General features: G+C 37.3%; 1 protein-coding gene across 5 annotated transcripts in view; it reads right to left on the minus strand.

Moving 5' to 3' along the window:
• UNC79 (unc-79 homolog, NALCN channel complex subunit) overlaps positions 1-25,684 on the minus strand; it is a 108,531-nt gene that overhangs the window by 12,513 nt on the left and 70,334 nt on the right. For all 5 annotated transcript variants that reach the window (XM_064713857.1, XM_064713859.1, XM_064713858.1 and 2 more), the window contains 11 exons: positions 24,629-24,731; positions 22,756-22,896; positions 18,751-18,789; positions 17,685-17,797; positions 17,516-17,601; positions 16,519-16,692; positions 14,855-14,923; positions 14,156-14,266; positions 8,591-8,695; positions 4,770-4,847; positions 2,249-2,338 (listed from right to left, as the gene is read on the minus strand). In XM_064713857.1, coding sequence (XP_064569927.1) covers positions 2,249-2,338; positions 4,770-4,847; positions 8,591-8,695; positions 14,156-14,266; positions 14,855-14,923; positions 16,519-16,692; positions 17,516-17,601; positions 17,685-17,797; positions 18,751-18,789; positions 22,756-22,896; positions 24,629-24,731 — 1,109 coding nt within the window. The remainder of the gene's footprint in view (positions 1-2,248; positions 2,339-4,769; positions 4,848-8,590; positions 8,696-14,155; positions 14,267-14,854; positions 14,924-16,518; positions 16,693-17,515; positions 17,602-17,684; positions 17,798-18,750; positions 18,790-22,755; positions 22,897-24,628; positions 24,732-25,684) is intronic.

Genomic DNA, 25,684 nt, shown 5'->3' on the forward strand with positions numbered 1-25,684 from the left:
TACAGGACTGAAAATAATTAGCCTCTTTCAAAAAAATTATTCTTGGATATGTCAAAGAAAACATTGGATATAAATAAACAACTCCAACCAGGTCTGTTCTCTGAATTCCTACAGAGAGTAAAAATTTCCAAATTTTAAAACCAACATTTGAAAATCACCTTCTGCTGTTAGGATTGTTACTGATCCTATAAATCATATAGGATTCTTTGTTAACTATAACCCCAAATGCTGCTGATAATGCACACTTGCAAGAAATTGTACAACCAAATGGTCTTAGGACTCATTTTCTAGGGAGTTTTATAACACTTCTGTTATAAAACTCAAGCAATGTAAATATATTACATGAACTTGCAAGAATTTGAATCTAGATGCTGTGAATTTGTTTGAAGTTCTGACTATTTGTAAACTTAGAAATGCTTAAAAATATTTTCTCAAACATGTTGAAACCACAAAGTTTCTTTAAATAAAAACTGCCTTTTAATTTTATAAGACAGAAAAGCTTATTGTTTGCAATACATAAAATTATGGTTATATTTGACTCTCCTATTAAGCTAATTTGTCCTCAGATTGCTGCATTACATGGCTAAATCAAAACAACATGGAATTTCTGACTTAGTTTTAAATGGCCAGAAGACTGATTTGGGAAGCTTCTCGTCCCATTTCAAAACATGAAAGGGAAAAACTAGGTAAAGTTTTAGTTCATGTTCTACCTATATCCATATATAAAATTTTTAAAAACAAATAGTCCCACTGAGGATAAGAAATAATCACCAGACTTCAGCACTGTAAGAAAAATTCTAAAAATCAGACTACAGCTCAAGGGAGGTGAGCAGAAGGAGAAAGTCCAAATGACAGAAAGTTTTCTACAGAAACATTTACACAGGAGAGAGGATACTTGCAAGTATAAACAAATTTTCCCCATTCCTGGTTTCAGGTAAGCTAATTTTTTTTCCTGTGGAACTAGCATACCAGATGTATCTCTTGCTTCACTTATGATTCATTTGCTACCTATTCTGAAAGCAGTTCTGAACTTTAACAGAAATGGGTGAATAACTTAAGAGGATAGAGTGGGAAGGCAATCCAATTCAACTTCAAATGATTAATTACTTTGTGCTTTGAAGTAAATTTCTACTCCAGCATAACAGGCTGCTTCCCTTAGACTATTTTCTTTAATTCAAAGGAATTCATGGCCAACAGGATAAGAATTTAAGAAAGGGAATATTTTGTCCAGTAAAACAAAGTTACAGAGAGTTTCAAGACACAAGTTTCAGTTTAGCTGGGATTCTTCCTTTGTGTTAAGTATTATTAACATGCAATATGGTTCCCCTCTGGGGCACAAGGTGGGTTTGAGGGGCCAGAGGGACAGTGAACAAGTGAGTGTATGAGAAACTAGTAGGGTAAAAATTCTCATCTCACTGCTTGACAAATGAGCTTCAGAGCAGCAATGTTACTTAGGCTACTTATTTTTCAAAACATTTTAGAGATTTCCATTCTGTCGGAAATTTAATAGGGACATGAAGTTCCTCCATGAAGCAATAATTTTAGGTTTTGATTAGCTAATGATTACTAGGATCTTTGTATGAAATGCATTCCTAAATAAAATATTTTATGTTAGCAGAAGTACTTTCCTATCACTCCTCTTAAAAATTTGTCATCCAACTAATATAAAGAAACCAAAATGCAGTTTGGACTACAGCCATTAAAGCTATTTGGTTTTTCTAAAGAATATAACCTGACAATGAGAACAACAGCATCCATTAGAAAAACGACACGCCTTTTTTTAGGTCAATTACTGCATTTTAATTACCTCTGAACTTCCAATAAATTTAAGAGTCTGTTTGTTATCTATATAAGACACAGGATTCCTCCACAGGACTGTACTTAGTTGTAGAGGCAGGGAGTTTTATGTTTCCCTGGGTTATATTAAACACAACTACTTCTCACAGTGACTTTGGTATGACATTTTCTTATCATCAATATTTCAGAAAAATCATGCCTGCATTTTTATTATGTGCTCATGATATTAGAATCAGCCTCCATTTCAACATCACATAAGCTACTTTTTACTGATGCCACAGAAGTCTCTAATCTATAACAGCACTAATATTTTTTTTACAAGAGAAAGAAAAAAAACCTGTCAGTCACCCTCAAATACTTCCTACTGTGTCTCCCAGGCAGGTTCCTTACAGAAAACATATTTTTGTCAAAAAAACTCATACAGTTTAGATCAGTATATGCCAGAACCAACCTTCAATTTGGTTAAGGTATGCATATCTGCAATGAAATCCAGCACTTCCCCAACATACTGCCTCATGCATTCCATTGCTGCTGTTCCACACTAAAACATAAAAGAAATAAGTTAATATACTGGGTTTTGCTTCACCAGAATACAATTAATCTGTCTCAAATTCTTTATTTTCCTTTTTAGTTAAAATCATTAGGAATAGGTATTCTTTGATGTTCTTCTTCTCACTGTATTATCTCCTCTTATCTGATTATAGTATGAGAAGATAGCCGAGCTGCTGTAATTTCTTCATGCATCATAAAGTATTCTTATCTATGACAGCAATAAAAGATCCACTGATGAAACTTTCAAGAATATTCTGGTATGTCATCCTGAAATTTACAGTGGTCCAGAATCAAAGTCTTAAAACTCATGAGAATTGAACAGCTCGGTTTTTCAAGCAGCTGAGCATTTCTGCAATTAGAACCAATCAGTTACAATCAAAGAAAACAAAATTCAGTCACAGGCACAGATGTCCTTTTTTCACATTAATCACAATGGAAAAACTTCAGGTCTTTTATGTGTAAACATCACTAAAATGAACATCACTGAAATGTGTTATGTTTTTTCCTTTACGCAAAACTGATGAATATTTCCTGTATATTCCTGAAGAAAAAGCATTCAAAATACAGCATTTTAATGGCACTTAAGTTATGCAGTGTTCCAGTAAGATCATAAAGGTATAAGCTTACTGAGAAGCCACCTGTGCCAGAGCAAAAACAACCTCAAAGGGAAAACAAAGGGACTCAATGTGGTGCTTGCTGTTTTTGTGCACCACAGATTTTCATAATCCTTTTCCTAGAATAGTGAGAAATGTGAATCTGGCCCTTAGCAAGCACAAGATGAGCCCGAGGTGCATAAAGCAGTCAACAGAAGAAAGCTGTCAGATTAAATAAGGGCTTTGAATAGATCAGAGAGCCCTGCAGGGAAGCTTTCCAAAGGTGATGCTACCAACCCACTAGGTATCACATAAACCTCTGTTTATATGTTAATAGTCTGAGGTGAAGAAAATGCTACCTGAATTCAACAGGAATTATAGATGCCTCATTCTTAGGGGTCAAGTAAAAGAAATGCTTAACTTTTGAGGCTAAATGATCACATTATTAAATCAGATATCTTTTTGAAGTCACCAAAATCTACTTTATCCCAAGTCATAGGCTCAGGGCAGAGCTCTGCAGTAAAGTTTACAGAAGAAAACTACTGTTCTTTGACCTCTTTTTGATTACCTGCACTTTGAAGCATACAAGCTGATTATCCTATCTGAGCATTCAAATGAACTAGATTTAGTTTTAGTCACAGAATTATTAAGCCACAGTTGAGTTTTAGTGGCTGAAATCAGAAAAACTGCTAGAATTCTATATTTAAAACAACTGACCTGGGCACTCCTCATTTTTGTATGTTCCCTTACTATGTCACCTCCTGGCTTTTCAAATGTTGTTCAGTTTCCATGACAGAATAAAAAGCAGTAAAATATGGTTGGGAACCCTGTCAATATATCTTCCATCCAGTTTATGTGCACTAAGGATTCAACCTGGGTTCTAGAATATTGAATAACAGAATTAAGAAAGAGACTACACTCCAGTCTCTGAAAATAAATGCTCAGTTGCACAAGACTTCTCTCTAACAACCTATTCCGTTTCATGCAAGCAGTAGGCAGCCTAATTTTCTATGGTTTCTTCTGAAATGATCATGCTCCTATCACACCTTGTAACACCAGTATTAGTCTATTCAAAGCAAGTATAAATTAAAATATCCTGTTGGGAGGAAAGGTATTATTAAAGATTGGCATTTTAAAAATCACGCATTTCAGAAGATACATGGGAAAGATCCTATTTAATCATCCCTAAAGCTGACACACACAAAGGGAAACAAGTTTTCCTCACTAAGCCTGTAAAGCAAACCTTGGCTAACCCTCTTCCATCTGCTTGGCTACTCAGTCACATGTGCCATGGAACAAGTCAAGACCTCCCATTGTGATACTTCCTCCCATACTCATCACGTGCACATTCAGTGCCCAGGCAAGGAGTACTTGTAATTTAGCTACACTCATCAGCAGGATATAGATGAATGACTTACACATTACTAGAAAAATACCATTAACTCCCTTCTTTAATAAGATAATCTTTTGTGAGAGTGGAGGCTTGTAGCTTTCCGTCCTGCTACCATTTTTTGATGCATTCAGCTGGTCTGCTCCCCACTGAGAACTGCAGATCTTTGATTTGTCTTTCTGAGCACAGGTTCCACTGAAGTCAGTCACATGACTAAAGGTTATCAGTGAAAGCAAGGGAAGCAACATCAAATTCAGAACTTTTCCACTGTTAATAAAAACAATGAAGCATCTCAACCTTGCCTGTAATCCATCTTGCCAATCAGAAGAAATGCAAAGGAAAGAGCATTAAAAAGAAGCAAAGCAAGCTGAATAAGATGTATTTTTTTAAAAATCAGAACAACAGAACTAAGAAATGGATTTTGGTTTAGTACTTACTCCAGGCATTGAGGCAATCATCTGTTTATGTAGGATTGTTGACTCAGCTAGTTTTGTTCCAGCATCTGCACAAACAAACTAAGAAGGAATTAAAGATAAGTTATTTTAAATTATTTTTTGAGGAACCTGAAGACACTAATAATTTATTCATTACTTCATTAAAATCAGTTCAGATCTCTTCTTGCTTTTATTCATTTGCCTTTAGAGATCTCTTTATAAACAACCTACTTAACTCACCATTATAAATGAGATAATTTTCTTGAAAAAAAATCTGACTTTAATGTGCTTAATTAACACATATGCAGTACAGAAGCAATTTGAAGAATATTACGTAACAAATCAGACTTTCTTTATGAAAAAAATATATATTTGCTATGTCTTCCATTTATCAAACATTTTTCTCATTATAGAGTGAACCATGATAGAGAAGGATAAGGCAGGGTGCCATATTCTTCACTGTGATATTACAACATGTCACTGAAGTTCTACATTAATTATATGAAGAGTTTTGAAGTTGCCAACATACTAGGATGGTGCGATATAGTTTCTGCACCATACAACATAAACAAGCTGTTTCTGAGACATGATCAGTGTCATGCTACTCCAGTAGAATATCCCTCATTGCTTTTCCTATGCTTTTATTTTACCTTTTTTCTTGTTTCTTTTTGTTTCCAAGGGATTCCTTGGAATCTTTTTGTTTCAAGAAATTCCTTGACCTAAAATCTCCAAACTCCACATCATTCATACATTAAACTTGCTAGTTCTGTTATTTAATCATTATAAGCTTCAATAATGCATTGGACACCCTGCAAATTATTTGTTTGTTCCTACAACTTCTTGTCCTAACATTATATCTGCACTTGAAAAATTTTTGTCCATAGTGATGCAACGTAACTTTCTAAGAAAGAGCAGACAGAAAATAACTGTCAACTAAGGTCTAAGCCTTAATCTTCCTTCTGATTAAAAAATTGATACCCTAGTACTTTCAGAAACGGAGACAGATATTGACTACTGTATTTTATGGTTGTCTAAAGCATGCATGTTAGCAGAACTCTCAGTGACTGACTGCTCTCCATGAAAGTATTTCAAAATATCCTTTACAGCCCTAGAATTTACTCTTACACTTCCATAAGCTTTACAACAGAACAGACCAAGTACATTGACTCTTAGAGACTGACTGAAAAAGCAAATTCCAAAGAGACACCAGTACAATTTGAAGTCAATGGAAATCCTAAAGATGTGTGCTGATGAAATGTGAGCAGGAGAAAAGTACTGGGAAACGAAATGCTGTGTGAAGAAGCAGTTCCTATGGAAACCCATGGAACAGCAGCATGTACATGATGGCTTTCCTTTGCTAGGACAAATCAAGAAGTCTTAATGTGCCCTTTATCATCCACAACACCTATGCAAAGATTGGAGTGATCTGGTTAAAAATTCTTATTCTTTGTAAAGTGGGACAAAGTTAGCTCTCATCTTAGCCTTAATGTCACCAGTGACGCTGATGGCACTATGTAATCTGGATAAACGTGGGTGTCAAATGTACCTTTCTAGGAAGTCCTTTGTTAGTCAGCCCACGACTGATCTATCATTAAATTAAAGTGCTCATAGCTCCTTTGTTATCTGGAGCAGTTTGACAGAATCTGTATTCTGTGTGCACTGTCTGTATAGAATCTTGCATACAGGCTAACATGTCCATGGAGAAATGACTGCTGGAAATTAAAACCATTTCCGTTTGGTGCTGTGTTAACTCTGCTATGTCTTTATTCATTCAAAAGCGTACAATTTGAATTAATAGCCTGGTGGCTTTGTGTGGTAAAGAGGTGAACCAATCCCTTAATTCTATTAATGGCAGCAGAGAATATTTAAAAAATAAAGAGACATATGCATTTTTACTGGTAGATTTCTTAAATTACAGTGGTGCTTAAGATGGGCTTAGTGGTTACTATGGTGTTGCAATTCCAGAGGCTGTTGAGTGATTCAGACCACATACTACTGAGAGCTGCCAATTTACAGTCAATGGGAGAAGCAGTCATCATGCCTCCAGTAGGCATCTATGGCAGATGGTCTGAATACAACCTCTATTCTTCACCACTGACTGCATAAAAACAGAAGCTGGCTGCTTTGGATGGCAGGAAATATGAATCACTTCATCAGCCTCTGAAAGAGAGACATCATAAAAGACATTTATATCCACATTAGATGCTGTTGTGTAAGGTATGAATACATCCCAAAGTGAATACAGCATATGGGAACAGTTCTAGGAGGAAAACCCAGGCAAATACCATTTTATCTTTATGAGATAAGGTGATGTAAGAGAGTTTTGCTTACTGGGTCTCTCAGGCAATTGACTCAATGGGAAGCACAAGTGTAAATCAGTTAAACCCCACTGCCAAAATTGACATAGCCTGTTGGTATTCTCAAATGACAAATTCAGGAAGGACCAAACTAGGGGATTTTCATGCTTTGGGGTAGTCACAGGACTGAATTATAGAAGTAATGCAGAATAATTGGTCTATTCTGTAATACAGGAAAAATCAGTTCAAATCAACAAAAACCACTGTACATGGTATGAAGGTGCATCACTGCAGGTGTATGACAGAAAGAGGTTGGTGGTTGTTATTTGATGGTATTGACTGGGACTGAAAAAAGTAAGTTTGAGTTTAATAATAATTAGCAAAAAAAAAAAAAAGACAAACTTGTACTTTTTAACTTAAATGGATTTTAAGCATCAAAAGAAAAAAACCCCATGTTATTCTTCCCTTCCCAACTTCTGTCCCTAACACTGATGGCATAATAATTGTTTTCAGAGTTATCCTAACTGCCATATTATTCCATTTGTCAGTGTGATTTCTCTGTCAACTGGAAATAATTTACTTACTATGAGTAATGTACCAGTACTCAAAAGAAAATGAGTGCATAGTAAGCTATGTGAAGCTTTGACCTATAATGAGAAGGGAAGGAATGAATGGAGCTGTGATGCTGGGAGCATTATGGGAGATCTATGTAATAAATACCTCACCTGGACCTTATGAACTGCTGTTATGCTGGTCCCTGTAATTTTAAGTTTCCAAGTTTAAGTTTCTAACATATCATTGTTATCTCATTGGAACAATGAGCCCAGTGCTTGTGATTACATTTTATAGACTTCAGCAAATTGTTTTGGTGACAGGCTTGTGATGCCAAACTGTGCCACACTTGCCTTCTTGAAGGCAGAAGTTTTCATATGCCTGTATCTTATTTCCTCATATTTTCCAAGGGTAGCTTGACTCCACAGAATGAAAGCAGCAGAAATATTTTCAATGTATTCATTGCTGGAAAACTACAGGTCAAAAGAAAATGGCCTTCAGGAACTGGAGACAAACCTTCTGCCAGAAACTGAGTTGTGACCCATGATCCACTAGCAGCCCTTCCCACACAAGCTGGTGACAGGGTTTCAGGCTAGGATATAAAGAAACGGCAGCACCAGGGGCAGCTGCCCCAACAGGACATGATATAAAACTCAATGGACTCAACCCTTCCGGGTCCCTTCCAACTCAAGATATATTCTGTGATCTTCAATATATCAGCAGTGATGCACAGGTCATTATCATTATTAGAAATTTGGATTCCAGATTTAGTTTCTTAAATTTTAATGTAGGAGCCTGAATCTATGCACCAATGCATACAAATGCAACTGGATTTGCAATAAAAAGTTCTTGCTTCCCCAGACATTGCTGGTACTTTCTGTAACCATGTTGGACTCAGTTCTTCAGCCTCTGCCCCACTCCTGAACCTGGGCCCAGACAGGATCACTACGAGAATTACATCAGAATTTCCTGTACCTGCACCAACAGCAGCAGATTCATGTCTGGTAAGGGCGACTTCAACTTGAGTGCTTGCAGTAACTCCAATATAACACAGCGTGTCAAGTAGAACTTGTCCCTTTCCTGCAACAAAAATACCACAGAATATCCTGAAATTCACTGACAACCACTAGTAAACCATAAAGATACTTTTTATCTAAGCTTGAGAATAACAAAATTACAAAAATGTACCAGTCTCTGTTATCTAAAAAAAAAAAAGCCAACATCACTCATAATTTATATAATTCTACAGACTTAATGAACAGACATCAATGAAGGTGATTTTTCTTTGCTGTTTTGTCAGACATTATATCCAAGATTTAGTATTTCACACATGAAATACAGACAGATTTTATAAAATAGTTATAAAACCCAGGTATGCAAACACAGCTTTCATTAAGGAGTCCCATGAAAAGAAAAAAGAGGAAAGCAGTAAGAAATTACACTGAAGAACAAAACTGGCATAGTATTTAGCATTATTCTTTCACTGAAGCTGCCAAAAACAGTCTATATTTCCCCATACTCTCTTTCTGTTGTTATTCCCCTTTAACAAAAGAGTGCCTCCACTACAGCTGCTTGGACCATCTATTTCCACTCATTAGACTGGCAGTACTTTTCCACTTCCACAATAAAACCAGTCTTGGCTACAGCTGCTACAACAGAAACACTTTAAAACATAGGGGGAAATCAGCCAGCGGAGATTAGAACACAGAAGTCTAAGAATAGAGTTGTAGGGCTGAGTCAGCAAGGAGGTACAAGAGATAAGATGGCCTTGTTATACATCTTACTTTGACATTCTCCAACTTTAGACAATAAGATAAAAACATCAAACAAACCCATAACTTGCTACTGACCACAGCAGCTCAAGAATTTTGATAAGCAGGAGCGCCGTGCTCTATTTCAGACAACCATTAGAGATGAAATAAATGGTCTAATAATGAGAGCATATCCAAAGTGTGCTTAAAATCTAAAACCTGATATCCTCCATCTTGTAAATCCCATGCACTTGCCTGCTCACTTAAGTTAAATGTATGGAAATTCCTACTCAGTCAGGGCCTCAGTTTCTCCACAAAATCTGTAAAATGAGATTATTTGTCTCTTCCTCAGAGAAGTTTAATGAGGTTAATTAGTGAGAGACAATTTGAAGGCCACCTCTAGCTGCGCACAGGAGAAGCTGAAAGTGAGAGTGAGCTTTTGTTGCAGCAGACCAAGCAGTCATCAGTGCTCATCTTCAGAGCACTGCTGTCCCCACACTAGCTGTGTGGCATGCTGTCTAACAAAGCTTGCAGCAGCAGCAGTGCATGCCTCCCATAGCACCCACACATCTCTGAATGAAAACAGATTTTAAATATCAGGCCTTGATCTGAGAGAAGGTGCCTAAACAACAGAATGGTGTGTATTCCATGGAAGTTATGATGCCAGTCTGTGAATCAAGAGACCACACTTCAGGTTCCTAGTTTCCTCTTCAATTACATGGCATGTGCAGACAGATAACATATTTAGATGACAGAATGGTCCCAAACTGCAGTCCTTGTCCTTGCCTGACTATACTGCTGCAGTCTAGGCAGCTAGACTTGCAGGAAGCTAACACTCCAGAATCAGCTGTATTATGAAACCATTTCTTGAGGGGACAAACATTCAAAAGTCACATATTCCCATGCATGAGTCCTGCTCTGATAAAAAATATACAATATAAGAATACCCAGGAGAGGTCAAATGGGAACAAATGTCTTCAGTAAGTTATCTCCAACAAAGCCATAAGCAGAAGCAAAAGAATAAGAACAAGGCAAGCATGTATAATTTCGCCAACTATTTTCAGCTCAGGGAACTTCTGAGCTTCTGTATAATTCAAAACTCTCAATGTATTTCTCTTCCACATTACTGTCCATTGACCTCTGGGACTCATGCCAACCTTTAGCACAAATGGTAAAGAGTCACACACTATTGAAGAATCAGTTCCCTTTATGTAGTTTGACTAGTTCCTATAAACTTAATATGTTCTTTACACTGGAAAGGAATGAAATTACCTAGCCCTGTCTGGATCACTTGGGACCTTGCAGACCTCTCTCACATTCCCATCAGTTGCTGCTCTTTCAGACCAAAGAGCTCTGACTTAGTTGCTTCGTATGTGGAACTCAAACTGTTTGATCACTCTTGCTATCATTACCTGAACTTTCTCTGGCACTGTGATATTCTGAGTGGGAATCAAGAACCAGAATGGTTCATAATACCCACAGTGTAAACAAATCCTGATTACTTGTCAGAATTTCCCAGGAAGAGTGTCCCTTCCCACCATCAAATGCCTTCCCAGAGCTGAGACACAGACACTGTGCAGTGCCACACTCAAGTCAGTTGACATTTACATAACCCCCAAAGAGTGGACAGAAGTTCCTATCAGTAACCCAGTCCAGTAGCCTACCCATACTGAAAAGAAGGAAGATATAATTCTTTCAAAAGCATTTAGCTATTTTACATACCAACATCTATGCTATACAGGATATAATGGGGCCATAACAAATTGCTTGTCAGAACACTGGAAAAGAAGCACAGGATTCATGAACCCCAGGTTTTCTTGGCTTTAAGGGATAATACAACTGCTAACTGCCTCTTTCTCTAAGGAGTCTCCTACCTCACAGTCTAAACTCTTAAAGTTTGTTAAGCACATGAAGAGAGATTGAGCAAAATCAGGCAAAATGTTTTTTTGACATCTGATCTCTTGCTTCCTGCACTGTACATCAGGAGTGATGACATATAAGTCAATGGCCCAGAGTATCCTTCCTACCCACATCTGCTTATTCCTATCATCCTGTTGGTGATAAATATGTATAAACTTTATATTCTGCCAGAAAGACATTACTCTTTGAGAATAACATCCAGGGGAGTACATGTATAAATCTGATACCAGAAGTGTCAAGAATACACAACTTCAGTCACTGTTCAGCCAAATCAACTCTCTCACATGTCTGTGTATCCCTACAGAAAACAGCTTTGCAACTTTCAAATTGTGACTAACCACATGTCAATATGGAGAACATGAAACTACTGAAGTTCAGTAGTACCTCAGGGTCCAAACTTAGTAATAGGAGTCAATTGGATCTTTAATGGAGATTGCTGTCCTCCAAGTAAGCCAGTGTAAAGCAAAAATCTTTATTTTATCATTGCTGATACTGCAGTAATTAAGAATACTGAAGAGATGCCTCTTAATATTCTTTAAAAGATTCAGTAGCAAAATCATGTGGCATTCTGCATTTACTTAGTAAGGGACAACAGAACACCAGCAAAAGGCTAAGTTTAGGTTCAAGCTTCTGCAGTTCTAAGAGATAAGAAAGCCAGAAAGTGTCCATTTATGACCTTAAGACACTTGAAAGGAAAACTAAAGATAAGATTACAATCCACAGAAGAGATGGTACTCTCAACTGAGAGTTCCAAAGGCACCCAAAAAAAACAAATTGCTGACCTGGAACAGAAACTCAGACAAAGAAATATCAGATTGACGTGAGTCTTCAGGCTCCAAGACAAGAGAAACTCAGATATTCCTGCCATTGCCTATTAGGAAAATGTTGGATCTTTTTTTCTAAAAAAAAGATTTGGAATGGTTGTACAGCACTGACCTCCACAAAGTGCATGTCGGAGTAGCTTTTTCTTTGAAAAGACAAGAATCCTCCACAGCTTAGCTGAAAGTTGCTGTTTTGTTCCAGTCAGCACACTCAAAGTTGCAAAACAAGCAATTACATTTGAATAGTTTCAATGCTCACAATTATATTCCTTCTGGAATTCACTTCTATGTGGTCCTCTACCACAACACTCTTATTTACATACAGTGGCTTCCACTGTAGAGAAACACAGACATCATAACTGATTTGGTGTTTTTTCTAACTGCAGTCATTAATTTGACACTTCTAAGGCAAAACTACGATAAGCTTTCAAAAATAGCAAGGATAATGTAGTGTGGAGTTCCACTAAATTAACTATTCTGTGGCCATACAATGCAGAACATTCACTAATGCTTCCATTTCTGGGTCATCAGGTTGAATTAAACTAAATCAAGAAGATTTACCAAGCACTGTAATCCAAGCTTCCTGTGTGCAATTAAGTACTCACTACATAAACAGAATAATCAACCAGGAAGCATGCAAGAAACACGTGTGAGTTTTCCAATACCATGGTTTTAACTACATTTGTCTGAAACTGCAGAGCCTGAGGAAAGTGAAAAATTTCCTGTAGGTCACAATTTGCTTTAGCAGATATATGAAAAACTCCGATAAGACCACAAATGCAAGGGGGGTATCTTTGCTTCAGTTTTAAATGAGGCTTTTCTGTTTCAGCGGAAAAAAAACACTGTTAGACTTCAAGTTAACATTTTACTCACTTTGCCTTGCACAAAGCCTTAACTATAGATACAACTCAAAATAATTCCAAAAACTAGGCAATCTCTTCTGTATTCAGGATTATTCCACAGCATAAACTCTTCTCTTTCAAATTAGACAAAAAGCTAGAACTTGCTTGCTGTCATTAAACATACTGTTAATTAATTTCTGTTTAATGCTTCAAGCCATTACATTTGGTAAAAATGTTTCTTATTTTCTTGTGGCGCAGTTTTTCCACAAGAGTGCTATTGCTTTAATCATTTCTTCTTCACTGTTTGTACAGTGATATTTTAAGTCTTAACAAGACTGAAAGTATGCATGTTCCAGTTGTACATTATCAAAACAAAAAATCATGTAGCTACTTATGACAGAGTGTTTCCTGAGGATTAATTACTGTTCTGACAAATGTAGCAAGGATGGAAAACTGTGCACTTAGTAGCTAAAGCAACACTTTTGCTTAGTGCCTTGACAGTCTAGGTAATGGAGTATATATGATCATGGGTTCAATTTCCTTTTTATTGTTAAACTTCTCACTGATAGCTACAAAAATGAATCCAAGTAATAACTGCTATTTGTACACCATAGCTTTCATCCAGGAATCGTTAAAACTTTTTAAAAAGTGTACATATACTATTCTCTTTTTTACACAGCAACAGCCATGCCTGCCAAAGGAAAATACCCAATACAGAATGAACAGGATCTAAGACGGAAAGCTCCTAACTTGGAGTCTTCCATTTTAGTCAGTTGTCTACTGCTCCCCCCACAGCTGTGCTCTCCAAAGGCACAACCAGGAATACTTAAGTTTTTACTCACAAGTGTGAATGGCTAAACTTGTGCACTAGGAAAGATATGACTGATATTCATGTGATGCATGAATACCAGGTATATCAAAAATATGAGAAAAAGATGTCCAAGTTACAAAATCACACTAAAAAACTTTTCCGAGCAACATCTGCAGCAGGTTCCCATCATCTGTGTCTTTACTGTGAATGTAAAACTCAGCATTACTAAAAGGCACTATACCATGATCACTACTTAATTAACCAAACTATGTTAAAACTGTTGACAAGCCTGAAACTTGATAGTGATTCCATCTTTACTTCCAAACTACTTGTGGGAAGCGCTACTTTCTCCTATTTTCACTTGTTCCTAAAGGAAGATGCAGTGTCACTGTTACCTTGGTGAAGGCTCGGTAGCACAAACCACATAGTTCCACCAGGTAGGCCAGAGTGAAGACAGCATTCTGAATTACAAAGCTCAGTAATTTTGAAAAAGGTTCCAGAAGACTCTGCAATGACATGTGTTACAGAAATCAATAACGCATTGCACAAAACAGCAAAGAAGCATTTCAACTCTGAAATGCCTGAATGGAACAGCATTATTTTTAGCTCAGAGGCTATCTGCCTGGGATTCACACTGTTTTGGGCAAACAGCTGTATCATATGCCTTCATGCTTCTGTCAGAAGTTAGAAACAAAAAGTTAGAAAATAGTTCCACTTGTGACACAGTGTTTATAAGAGATGCTGTATAGTTTATGCAGGAAAACCTCACTGACTTCAGTGGAATTGTACTGAAAAACATCTGAGGAAGCTCATTAATCTTTTTTTTTAGAGAAAAAAAGAAGAAGAGGGGGGAAAAAAAGAGAACATCAAATCTTTAAGAAGATATACATTCACACCCACACAAGAATGTAATTCTACCCCCACTTCACTGTAACCTAGATTCCAAAGCTCCTATCATTCTCCAAACAGTATTGGACTGCACAATTTTATGCTTACATATAATGCTCTCCTAGCCAGGGGAAATGAACACACTCATACAATTGCACAGGCTGGCTCTATCTGAGGCAATAGAATTTCGTCTTCTTGGAACTTACCCTGGTGGCACTAGTAGTAGGTATCTTCAACAAGCAAATCATGATTCTTAAACTAGAGTCTAAAGAACACTGAACATATTTGAAGACAGAAAAGAAAAAGAAAAGAAGTTAGTGCCCTTCTGTGTACATATCTTGCTTATAGTGGTAGCAGCTATGAATAACTTACAAGTGAAGTCTGAAAAATGATCCCTGATGATTGATTTTTAATTACCTTCTCTAAACTGGCTTATCCTTGAACACAATCATGCCCCTTCAGTGGTAACATACACAGCATAGATGCACACAACCAACCCTATTGTATATGTCTAAGCTTCTTCTGGAGTACGATATTTTCCCTTACATATTAAGACATCTCACAACCTGCAACATTAGAATATGCCCTGGCAGCTGCTGTTTCAGATTCCTTAAGTTGTTCCTTGTGATGTAATCTTTATTTTAAGTAAATCACACAGGTTACAGCACTGAATGGGCTTTTCAGGATCAATCCATTGTCTTGCCTCACCCCTGCTGTAAACATCTATAATATCAAAGGGTCCCCTATGACCCTAAAGAAAAGAACAGGAGATTGAAAGTTCAAGAGGAAGCCATTGCTTTACTTGTATTTACTAATAATACCTCCAATGAATAAAAGGGAAATCAGAGTAAACTCTACACCTAAAGGTTCTGTGAATGGTGGATATGCCGTTGGAACCACTAAGATCCAATTAATTTGTTTTTATTTATTTCAGTTACATAAGATGCAGCAGATTGGGGTGGCTAGTACACAGAGGGAATGGTTATTGCCTGTTTGGCTTAGTAAGTTAAGCTGAAGGATAATGTCACAATTTGCCAAAATCTAAAGATGTTTCAAGATCTGACTATTGCATAATAGTGCCAAGGAATTTAATATCATTCATGTAGCCAGGTGGTGACAACCAATTTAAAAGACAATGTTATCAGTCACAAGTTTAGATTTTGGATCCCTCAGCCCATATAGAACAACACTTCTATGTACAGAAAAAAACCACAGCAAACAGATTAAGTGCATCAGAATTCCATTTCATTTACTGGAGTCTACTGGAAAGACTCTGAAGTTTTTATTGTGTTTTCTAAAATATACACACCAGGAGATACGATCCTGGTGTATGTCCTCTGAGCTCTGATTAATCAGAGCCCAGAGGTTCTGGATTCAGTTTCTGTAACAATATTCTATTACAAAGAGAACTACAACCTGGTCAGCCAAATGGGCTAGGCCCAAGTCCCAGTAGTCTCAGTTCTCTCTGCCTGTCTTACTACTGTGTACTTTCAGCAAATTAATTAGGTGTTGCTGCTCTTCTTAAGAGTTTTATTTAGTTTCAACAGTTAAAATCAGATGGATTTTCAATGTCTAAATACTGATTGTCTCAAATGCAGTATTCTTATCTGACAGAGACAGGGCATAGGAAATACATAGGAGAAAGAAGTGAAAAGTACCCCCTGTCAGAGTTGCTGTTGTTACACACAGAAAACATAATTAAAGGGATGGATCAGAGATACAATAAATCCGGTCCTCTGGAAACATCAGCTGAATCATTAGGAAACATTCCCAACAACCCACTCTGATTGGTTATCCACAATTTATGCACAGTTTCAGTACATTCTGACCAATGGCAATATAGCTTGTTTCAGATGCCCGCACATCATACCTTAAGAGGCAAAACACATGGGAGTTTAGTAAGGAAGGTCTGAAACTGATTACTAATTGTGGTCCAGAGGTTGCTGGGGGAATCCATCGGCAAGGCTTCCATGAAGGTAGCAATGTTTTCCAAACAGCGGAGCATCGCACCCCCTGCTGGCAAATTCTTTTTGTTGTTTAAACCCTGGGAAAGGAAATGAGAGCTGTGAACGATCATACACGTGCAGAAATGGTTCCTGACAAGGCATTTGGAAATGCTGAGCTTGAGACCAAATACTGCATGCTTTTTCTACTGTGTTAATGACAGTGTTGTGCTGGGAATTTGAGCTGTGTATGTGAAAATTAGTCTAGAGTTCCTAAAGTTCTGACCAAAGGAAAGCCTAAATGTTACAAGCAGGGTCTTAACTCATAATCTGCTTAGACTGGCATGGTAGTAGAAAAAGCAAAACTCAAAGTATTCAGCAGCAGATTTTTCATGTTTTCCTTTAGACAGTTTCAAAGAAGATACGTTCATTAATATTCCATAGACCATGTATGCTTTTGTGGCTTGTGTCCTAGGGTGAGGCCTGAAAAGACATGAGCAGTTTTAAAGTGATGCCAACATCCTGTATGAGGCAACTGCCATGTTCTTGGAAGAACAGGACACATGCAAGGGACTAGTTCTAGCAGGAGGGAAAATGGCACAGTAGAAATACGCCAGCTGCATAGAAGGCTGTCAATGACAGGCAGGCAATAGATTTTTTGAATATTTAAGAGAAACCGTCATCAGATAAAATGAAAAGGGAGAACTGAGATGTATGAGTAGAAGTGTTCCTGAAAACAAAAAGCAGTGCTTGGGGAAGGAATGGGGTGCACTACCAGTGGTGAGGACAGCCTAATTACTTCCAGGGAGGACAAAACAAAAATTCAGTGTTTTTGATGAAGCAAGTTTGAACTCATATGAGGAGAAATTACCCCGCTAATGCTAATAAAATTAGCATCATTAACACAGGCAATTGTCAACATACCTCTAACAGCTGGCTCAGAGCAGCGATGGAACTCAGCTCACTGAAGTCCATCAGAGATGTAGCCAAGGTCCGTAAGAAGCTTCCATCTGAAATTTGAATGATATTCTTGCACTGGCTGCTCATACAGAGGAACTGAGGGTCAGAATTGCACTCAGGTATTGCACATTACCTTTAATAATGCTCTGGAAGAGCTGAGGGAAGATGCCATTGGGAGCCAGCTGATGGAACACACAACGGAGGAACTGCTTGGCCACACCTGCAGCATTTCCAGGGATCATCATGCTGAAAATGAGGGAAAAGAAAAGAAGACAAAAATTGCATTGCAGATTAAACACTTGTCATTGCTGACTACATGGAGGAAATAAAGATGATGCTATTCTTTTCAATTATGGAATTGTTCAGTTATGAGTGAGACACTCAAAAACAGAAGTGTCCTGATCCTGAAAAAAAGTACAGCATGTTGATTTCATGACTTGAGCTCAACTATGAATAGATTAAAAAATTACATACACATATTTAAAGTATTTGTCTCAATAACTACCTGTATTTTTCCTGATTTCCCACATAGTTTTATTTGTGAGTCATCTGAATTTGAAATATAATCCTGCTCTCACCTTGTGTATTTCAGTGACACATAATAAGGTTTCTGGCTTTTCATGAAACACATGAAGAACAGGTAAACAAAAACATTATAATATTCATTTGCCTCTTGCAGTTTCCTTCAAAAGATGAAGTACTCCCTAATCATTCATAAATGAATGGTTTAATTTAAAAGCCTAAGTATTATCTATTTACTCATAAATTGCACATCTTAACATGCTTTACAGCTTCACAAAATGAATTTATCCTATTCAGCATCTGATTTACATAATGAGGCATCACTACCAGGGATTCTCCATGGCCAAGGAGGATTCACTTGATTGAATTTATGGAGATAGTTTATCAAGATAAATACTGAACACAGAACCAGTTAGAAAAAGCTGCACTGAAATTGTGAAGACCAAACAGCATCTGAATCTGATTTTTTCCAGCTTTAACACATATGAATATGGGCTCCTGTTTATCTCCAGAAAATACAGGGTATTTCAAATAACTGTAAAGGGCATTTTTTTCCTTTTATTCACAAATATTAAATAACATTTTTAAAAGTTAAATTTTGTTGATTTTAGGGTCAGGGAAGATGATGCTTTAGATTGATTGTTTCACTTTTGTCAAGGTTTCCTTTGCTACCATACCTTTCTGCTTGATTAGAAAAACTGGTACTTGATGCCAACCTGGAATAAAAATAAAAAAGAAATTGAAACTCATTTGCTCTTTTTGTGTGTATGTTTTATTTTTAAGTATGATAATAAAGGGCCATTTTAAATAAATAGCACACATGAATTTTAGAGAACATTTAAAATGTTAACATAAAGATCTGAAGAGCACATAAATTCAGAAAAATCATATTTGCATGACATAAACTCTATTCAGTCTTGCAGTCTCACTAATGCTCAACTGCTCTAAAGAAAAATCTTGCCTCCCTCTAGTAGCACAAGGATAATGAAGTAATGTTTTTGCCCTACAGCAGATCATGGATAACACATTTTTTTAGAGAGAAAAAAAGCTTGTCAGAAGCTGCCTAATGACTGAATAGTTTCTGATTAATGCAGCAACACAGACTAAGCAAAAAGTCTTTGCTTGGCCCTCTAAATTGAGGCTTCCAGTTTCAGATATTGGCACCTAAATAACTAGCCTAATTTCAAAACCACTAATTACCTACAAGCTCTTCCAAAGTCAGATGAGAACTATTGTATTCTCAAAAAATCAGGTCATTTATTTTAGGACCTAAATATAGACTTTAAAGGCAAATATGGGCAGTGAAAATCCTGAATACAATCTTAAAGTAAAATCATTCACTTCAATATGCAGGACATGTAAATGAATAGAATCAGGGCTTACAATATCAATGCAAAACACCTTTAATACCAAAAGTCACTAAAAGGCTGTACACTGTAAAGCCAATATAAAGATGGACACTAGAAGCATCCCTTATATATAAAACAAAATTCTTATTTTAATCTGCTGCAAATCAATATTTTAGATGGTATAAGTTGATAAGTCTAAGGGAAAAAGTTCATAGAGCTACACTATTTTATATCTAAACTTCAATGGAATTTTTTTGATTAATGATCCTTTTATCCTGGACTTAGCTGTTGCTCATCCTTGGTCACCCCCTGTTCTGAAGACAGTTTCCTCTCTAATCAACTAATAAAATCCAAAAAGGACCCTAAGGCAGCTCAGTCAAATGCAACAGCATGAACCGAAATTATGGTGATTTTCATGAATTATGCATGACAAGCTGGGGACACAACATACTTCCAACAATGCAATAATCTCAAACTTGATGTTGCAGAGGACTAAAGATTTTATTATCTTCCATTGTTCTAGCATAAATCAGAAAAACACATTAGAGTTCCTGACTTCAGTATTCTTAGGAGCAATCCACGCTAAAATACAACATATTATTTCTGGTGTGCAAAGCTAATTCTGGGTGAGAAAGGTCTGAAGCTACCACCAAGCAATCATGGCTTTTATTCTGGAATGATTGTAGCATCAGCTGGCACTAAGGCACACGAGGATTTCTGCAGAATGTAATGAGACCAATCACATGCCCAGTGGACATGACACCTATTTTCCAAAATCTACTGAAGTACAGAAATACAACAATGTAAAATCTTTCTTCTAAAAGAAATCAAAGTCTAATGTTTTTCTCTCCTTTTGAATGTGATAATGCAAGCATGGGGTTTGTGACAAACAAAACAGTAGGTTTCCAACTTTGGAAAAACTTCACCTGACATGAACTAGAGTAAACACTTGGGAACATCTGAAATTGCCCAAAATGTACGGTCTGTATATATTTATCATTACTACTCTAAATATTTTATTGCACAAATGCCATGAACTCTCATCATTGCCTCCACTTTTCAGACCACAAAGCAGAACAGGAAATGGATGTGTTCAAATCTGTACACGTTAGGAACAGAAGTTAAGCTTTTCACAGTTCCTCACTAACTCAAGCCTAAATTTAACCTTCAAACACAGCTTTAATGTTTGGAAAGTTAAATCTCTCTAAAAATCAGTTAAATAAGAATAACCAAGTCAAATATCTTGATTAAGGAACCAGATCATAAATTTAAATGCATGTCAGAGTCTTAGAAACACTTCAACCTTTAATTGTCAGTAACCTGAACCCAGAAATTTTTTCCCTTCTGAAAATCCCAACAGATGCCTATCTATGCCTGTGGGTACCCAAATAACTTTTGAAAATCTTTCTGTGTATTGTTTAGGTCCTGAAACACCTGGCACTTCCTAACTCCTTATTTCCCCTTCTAGGCATGAAAGTAGTAGCTCTATTAGTAAGAATAAAAGTGCAAAAAGTCTAGTTCACTTACCCTTCTGCTGTTGGATGGGTACTTGGAGCTATACATGTATATATGGCACCATTTGATGAAAGACAGAGCAAGGTACATCTATGAAGCACCTGAATGCTTCTCAGCTTATATTCACTATTTATTTGGCATATTTTCAAAGTGATTCCTTTGTGGGGAGTCTGTTATTGTATTTAGACTTTTTCAGAAATTCCAACCAGCAGGAACAAGACAGGACATTTACCAGGAATACCTCATGTTGCACTGTCATCTTGTGTTCTAAAACAATCAGCTGTCTCACTCTAAAGATGCAGCATTTCCCCCTCAAAACACAGAAAAAGGTAGCCCACTTATCCCTCATCCCTTGATAATTCATCTTCCAAATTATTTCCTCTCTGTGGCTGCAGTACTGTTGTATTTACAAGAGTCACACAGAATGGGCAGCATCCGTCTAGGTCAGAAACTCTGCCTCCATCAGAGTTAATTAGCAGAGACAGCAGGGAACTGCAGCCTTGCAGTTAATGGAAATAGAGGACTTGAAGAGCTGCTGTGTTTAAATGGAACTGGGAGGTAGAGCAGAAGCAGGGCTGTGGAGATCCATGCCCTTGCAGAAGCCACAGTCAAGCAGTTTGAACTTCAGCCTCCAAAAAGAACGTGGAGGAGAAGAGCTGTGCAATGTTTCTGCACGTCTAGTGCTGCTCAGAAATTCTTTCTGGAACACCCCATCACATCCATCCCACCTCTGAGGCAAGAAGTTGGGGAAGTGGCCAAGACAGCAACCACACAAAACTCAGTCGTAACGGTATACCTAAATTATCCCATGCACACTGGTAAAAGTAACAAGAGAAAAATAATGGCAGCAAATGTTCAAGATTTTCTGAGAGACCATTTCACACAGCAGCTGGTTTGGAAGACCAATGCAAATTTTCACCTAGCATACAAAATATGGTTGAAAAGCCTGAGGAGTGTCAGGTATACCAATGAATGACCATACGTAGGAGTCAACACTCCTCCAGGAGCAAAGTTCAGAAAAGCTGACCACATTCCTGCATAACTTCTAAAGCAGGAGCCACATAAAAGTGAAAAATTGTGTCAAAGCAGCAACAAGGGGGGAGCCAAGAGAATGCAATTTTTGTAAGGCACACAGAAGCTGTTTATGAGCATTTCACTGGAAACACAGGGCCAAGGTACTCTAGTTGTTAACAAAGACTTCAAGAGAGCAGAAGAAAATAAGGTAAGGGAGATTTTTAGAAAAGAGAAGGCTTGTTTCAAAAAGATAAAGTCCTGTCTCAAATTCTCAAATGAAAGCAGACAAGAGCATAAATTCTGACAAATGGGGTATAAAAAAAACTAGGAGGCAGGACAAAAAATAAAACACCCAACCATTTTAAAGAGCAGCGAGCAGGAAGAATAAAAACTAACAGCAGAATTTCCTTTTCTTTCAAGCTTAAGAAGCACACCAATTGCTGCATCAGCCGCTGTTCAGGTAACAAACATAGTAAATAAATAAGGGCACTGTAGAAAATCTGAATTTATTCTTTACATCACTGCTTACAGTGGGACAAGCTGAGGAGATTCCTGAGCTGAAATTTCCCTTTGGAGGGTTAAAGGGGAGAATATCAAAGGAGCTGCCAAAAATTGAACTGACAGTGGAAGAAGTTACATAAGAAATTTATAAAATGATGAGTAACAAAGGCACAAGACGGAACCAGATGTTATTCACTTAAGAGTTTTAAAATATACACCTTGGTATACTGAAGTTTATGTAAACACAGTTCCAGGCACAAAATCCTTTCAATCTCATTGGAGAGAGGAAAGTCCTGAATTTACCTTCCTACAGACTGCATGATGTCCAACAGCAGAGGAGCAGCCAAATCTGGACTGAGGTGAATGAAGGTTGAGAGCACAACTATGGCCAGGCCAAGTGTTTCCTCATCATATTCTTCAAGAACAGCCCCACAGTCATGGCACCTGCAAGGAAATTTTCAATCCTGATGTTAACGAATTTCAAACAAAGCATTACTATACACAGATCTGTGTACAATTATGTCTTTTAAAAGTATTATTACTTAGTACATTCTATTCCACATTTATTTAGAAAGACAATGTAATCGTGATCTTTCTATAATTAGTGACAGTCTATAGATTTCAAAGATTAATAAAACTTCTCACTAGCTACAGTGCCTGTTTCTTTAGTGACAAATGAAAGAGGGCCACAGGGCAGGCCCTGTTTTGGGTCCTTCATTGGTAACTGTACTCCAGCACCCTCCTCTATGGGACTGTATCAGTTTGCACTGTCCAAGAGGAGTCTGCAGCAGTCTGGCCCTCCACAATGTGAGCACAGCCAATTTGTGCAGCTTGGGCTAAGGCCCAGGCACCATGGACACAAACAATGACACTCACAGATGATGTTAAAGAGATGGAACAATTTCACACTGCCCTTCCTGTCAGTCATGAATTATGAATAACAAATTTTACAATTAGAAAACAATGATCTGATTGGTTCCCACAGCAGTTACAGCTATTAAGAAATAAATGAAAAGACCTCTCAGGGGCACAGAACCTTAGATGTCAGAAAAGTCTCCTTTCCCAGGGCAGATTTGCTGCTGAGTCACTTATCCTTCCTGAAATGCTCAAAGACAACTGATGAAGGTCTGAAAAGGCTCCAAAATGTCTAATTATAAAGGGGATGTCAGATCTGGGAGAGATGAGACAGGCTTTCACAAACTATGAAAAAGGCAAACCAATGTGGGAAATCGGCTTATCTCAGCCCAGTAAGGAGGCTGCCTTAATTTGATCAATCAGTTGCTAATGACTCCAAGTGATTGTGAGATTTTAACTTAATGGAATTGAACAGGCAATTTTACCTTTTTTACTGAACATAAAGAAAATATGGCAACAAAGTTATAGAAGTCAAGCCCAGCTGGTCTGTATGTTAATAGGTAGTGCATGAGCTTTGGTGAAATGGCCGAGGAAAGTGCCACAGACCAGACTAACTTTGGGATGCTTCACTTTGTTACACAATAAGGTCCACTAGCAGTCACAGACTACACAATGGCCCTGTCTTTCTCCAGTGATCACCCTTGCATGTCTGTCTGTCCACTGGACTGAGCACACACAGGAGCTTGGGGTTTCTCTTCCCAAGTTTTGAACAAATGAATGCATGGCTCCCTGCTGACTGCTTTACTTCTCTATTAAATGAGTACATTTCTGTTTAACATTCCCTTTACAGGCATTTTAACCAAACAATAGAGGTTTGCAAAACCTTTGAGGATCACTGAGTATCAGCATTAAAAAAGCTATGTGGAATACACGTGATGACACATCAACTGCTACTGACTTCAACAGAAACCCAAAGGAATATTTAAATGGAACGTCTTTTTTTTTTCCTCTCAGAAAAAAGAGGTTTCTGATGGATCACAAGGAACCCTTGATTTAAAGTAAGATGGAAAGTGCTTCCCCTGACCTCTGTGGACACATGATAGCCTGAGTCATCATTTCACCTGTGCTGAACCATCCAGATCCTACTGAATTGAAAACATATCTTGCTAGCAGTGTTTAGAAAATGTTTACCTTGGGGTAAAAAAAAAAACTTAGCATAGAGATAAATGGATTCTGTATTTGCCTCAAGTATATCTACACTTTACTTGACACATTTGAAGTTCAGCTAGTTCTTTGAAAGGAGAGAAAATAACCCACTTACTTATCAGTCATCAGAATGGGCTGGTCATCAGCAAATTCTTCTGGTGCAGGTACAAACATACTGACTATACTGGGTGCTGACAGCAAACTAGATTTTGTAGCACCTTAAGGCAATTAGGAAAAGAATTAAATAAAGAAAATAATCATCAAACAGAAATCCAAAATGCTTGATGAGCAGGCTTTTAAAGAATACCCATAATGGCTTTACTATGCCTAGAAATAAGAAATAAATTGTGTCTATAAAAAGACATATAAGCACATTCCTTGCTTCTGCCAGATTATTCCAATTACCTAGAACTATCAATTAAAAATAGATAAATCCTTGGGGGGGGGAAAGATAACATAACCAAAAATTCCAGGAAACTGGATGCAATTTTATCTACTAGGTAGGGAAGATGATTCTACAGTTGCTACAAGACTGGACATCAGAAGTTTTGCAGAATTCTCCCAAACATGTTGGGAATTAACTTCCCATAGTTCTCAGTTACATGAAGAAGGAATTAAGTTCACTTGTCTCAACACCAGGTCATCAATCTATTCATACTATTCTAACAGAGCCACAGAAGATAAACCAGGAAAGGACAGAGAAAAGAAATAATTTATAAGTAATTGAGAACATTGGAGGGTTGATCATTAGAAATGCTTTCCATTGGAAAATCTTCAAAAGTATCTTTATCCTTCAAAGCTGAGTTTTTCAGCTGCAAACACAGCAACAGTGATCATGCCAACATGTGGGGCTCACTTTGCCCTTAGCACTTTTTGTGCACCTAATTTCTGACAGATGCTTATTTATATGCTTATTTTTATTAGGAAAAGTCATGTATTAGGGGAGATCCAAACTCTTGACTTCTCCAAGTTCTGCTTTCCCGAATTACAGTTTAAGTAATCCATTGCCAAATTTCTTTCTGGTTGCTTCAATCTGTAGATTCTGATTTAATGTCAACATTAACCTTCTCTGGTAATATTTAAGTATGGAAACATGAGGAAGCTTCCCTATGTAAGATTTAAATGCAATTTATTATAACAAAATCCTGGCTACTGCAGAAAAAGCAAATTT

The sequence above is a fragment of the Zonotrichia leucophrys genome, chromosome 5 (assembly GCF_028769735.1).
Source record: "Zonotrichia leucophrys gambelii isolate GWCS_2022_RI chromosome 5, RI_Zleu_2.0, whole genome shotgun sequence".
NCBI lineage: Eukaryota > Metazoa > Chordata > Aves > Passeriformes > Passerellidae > Zonotrichia > Zonotrichia leucophrys.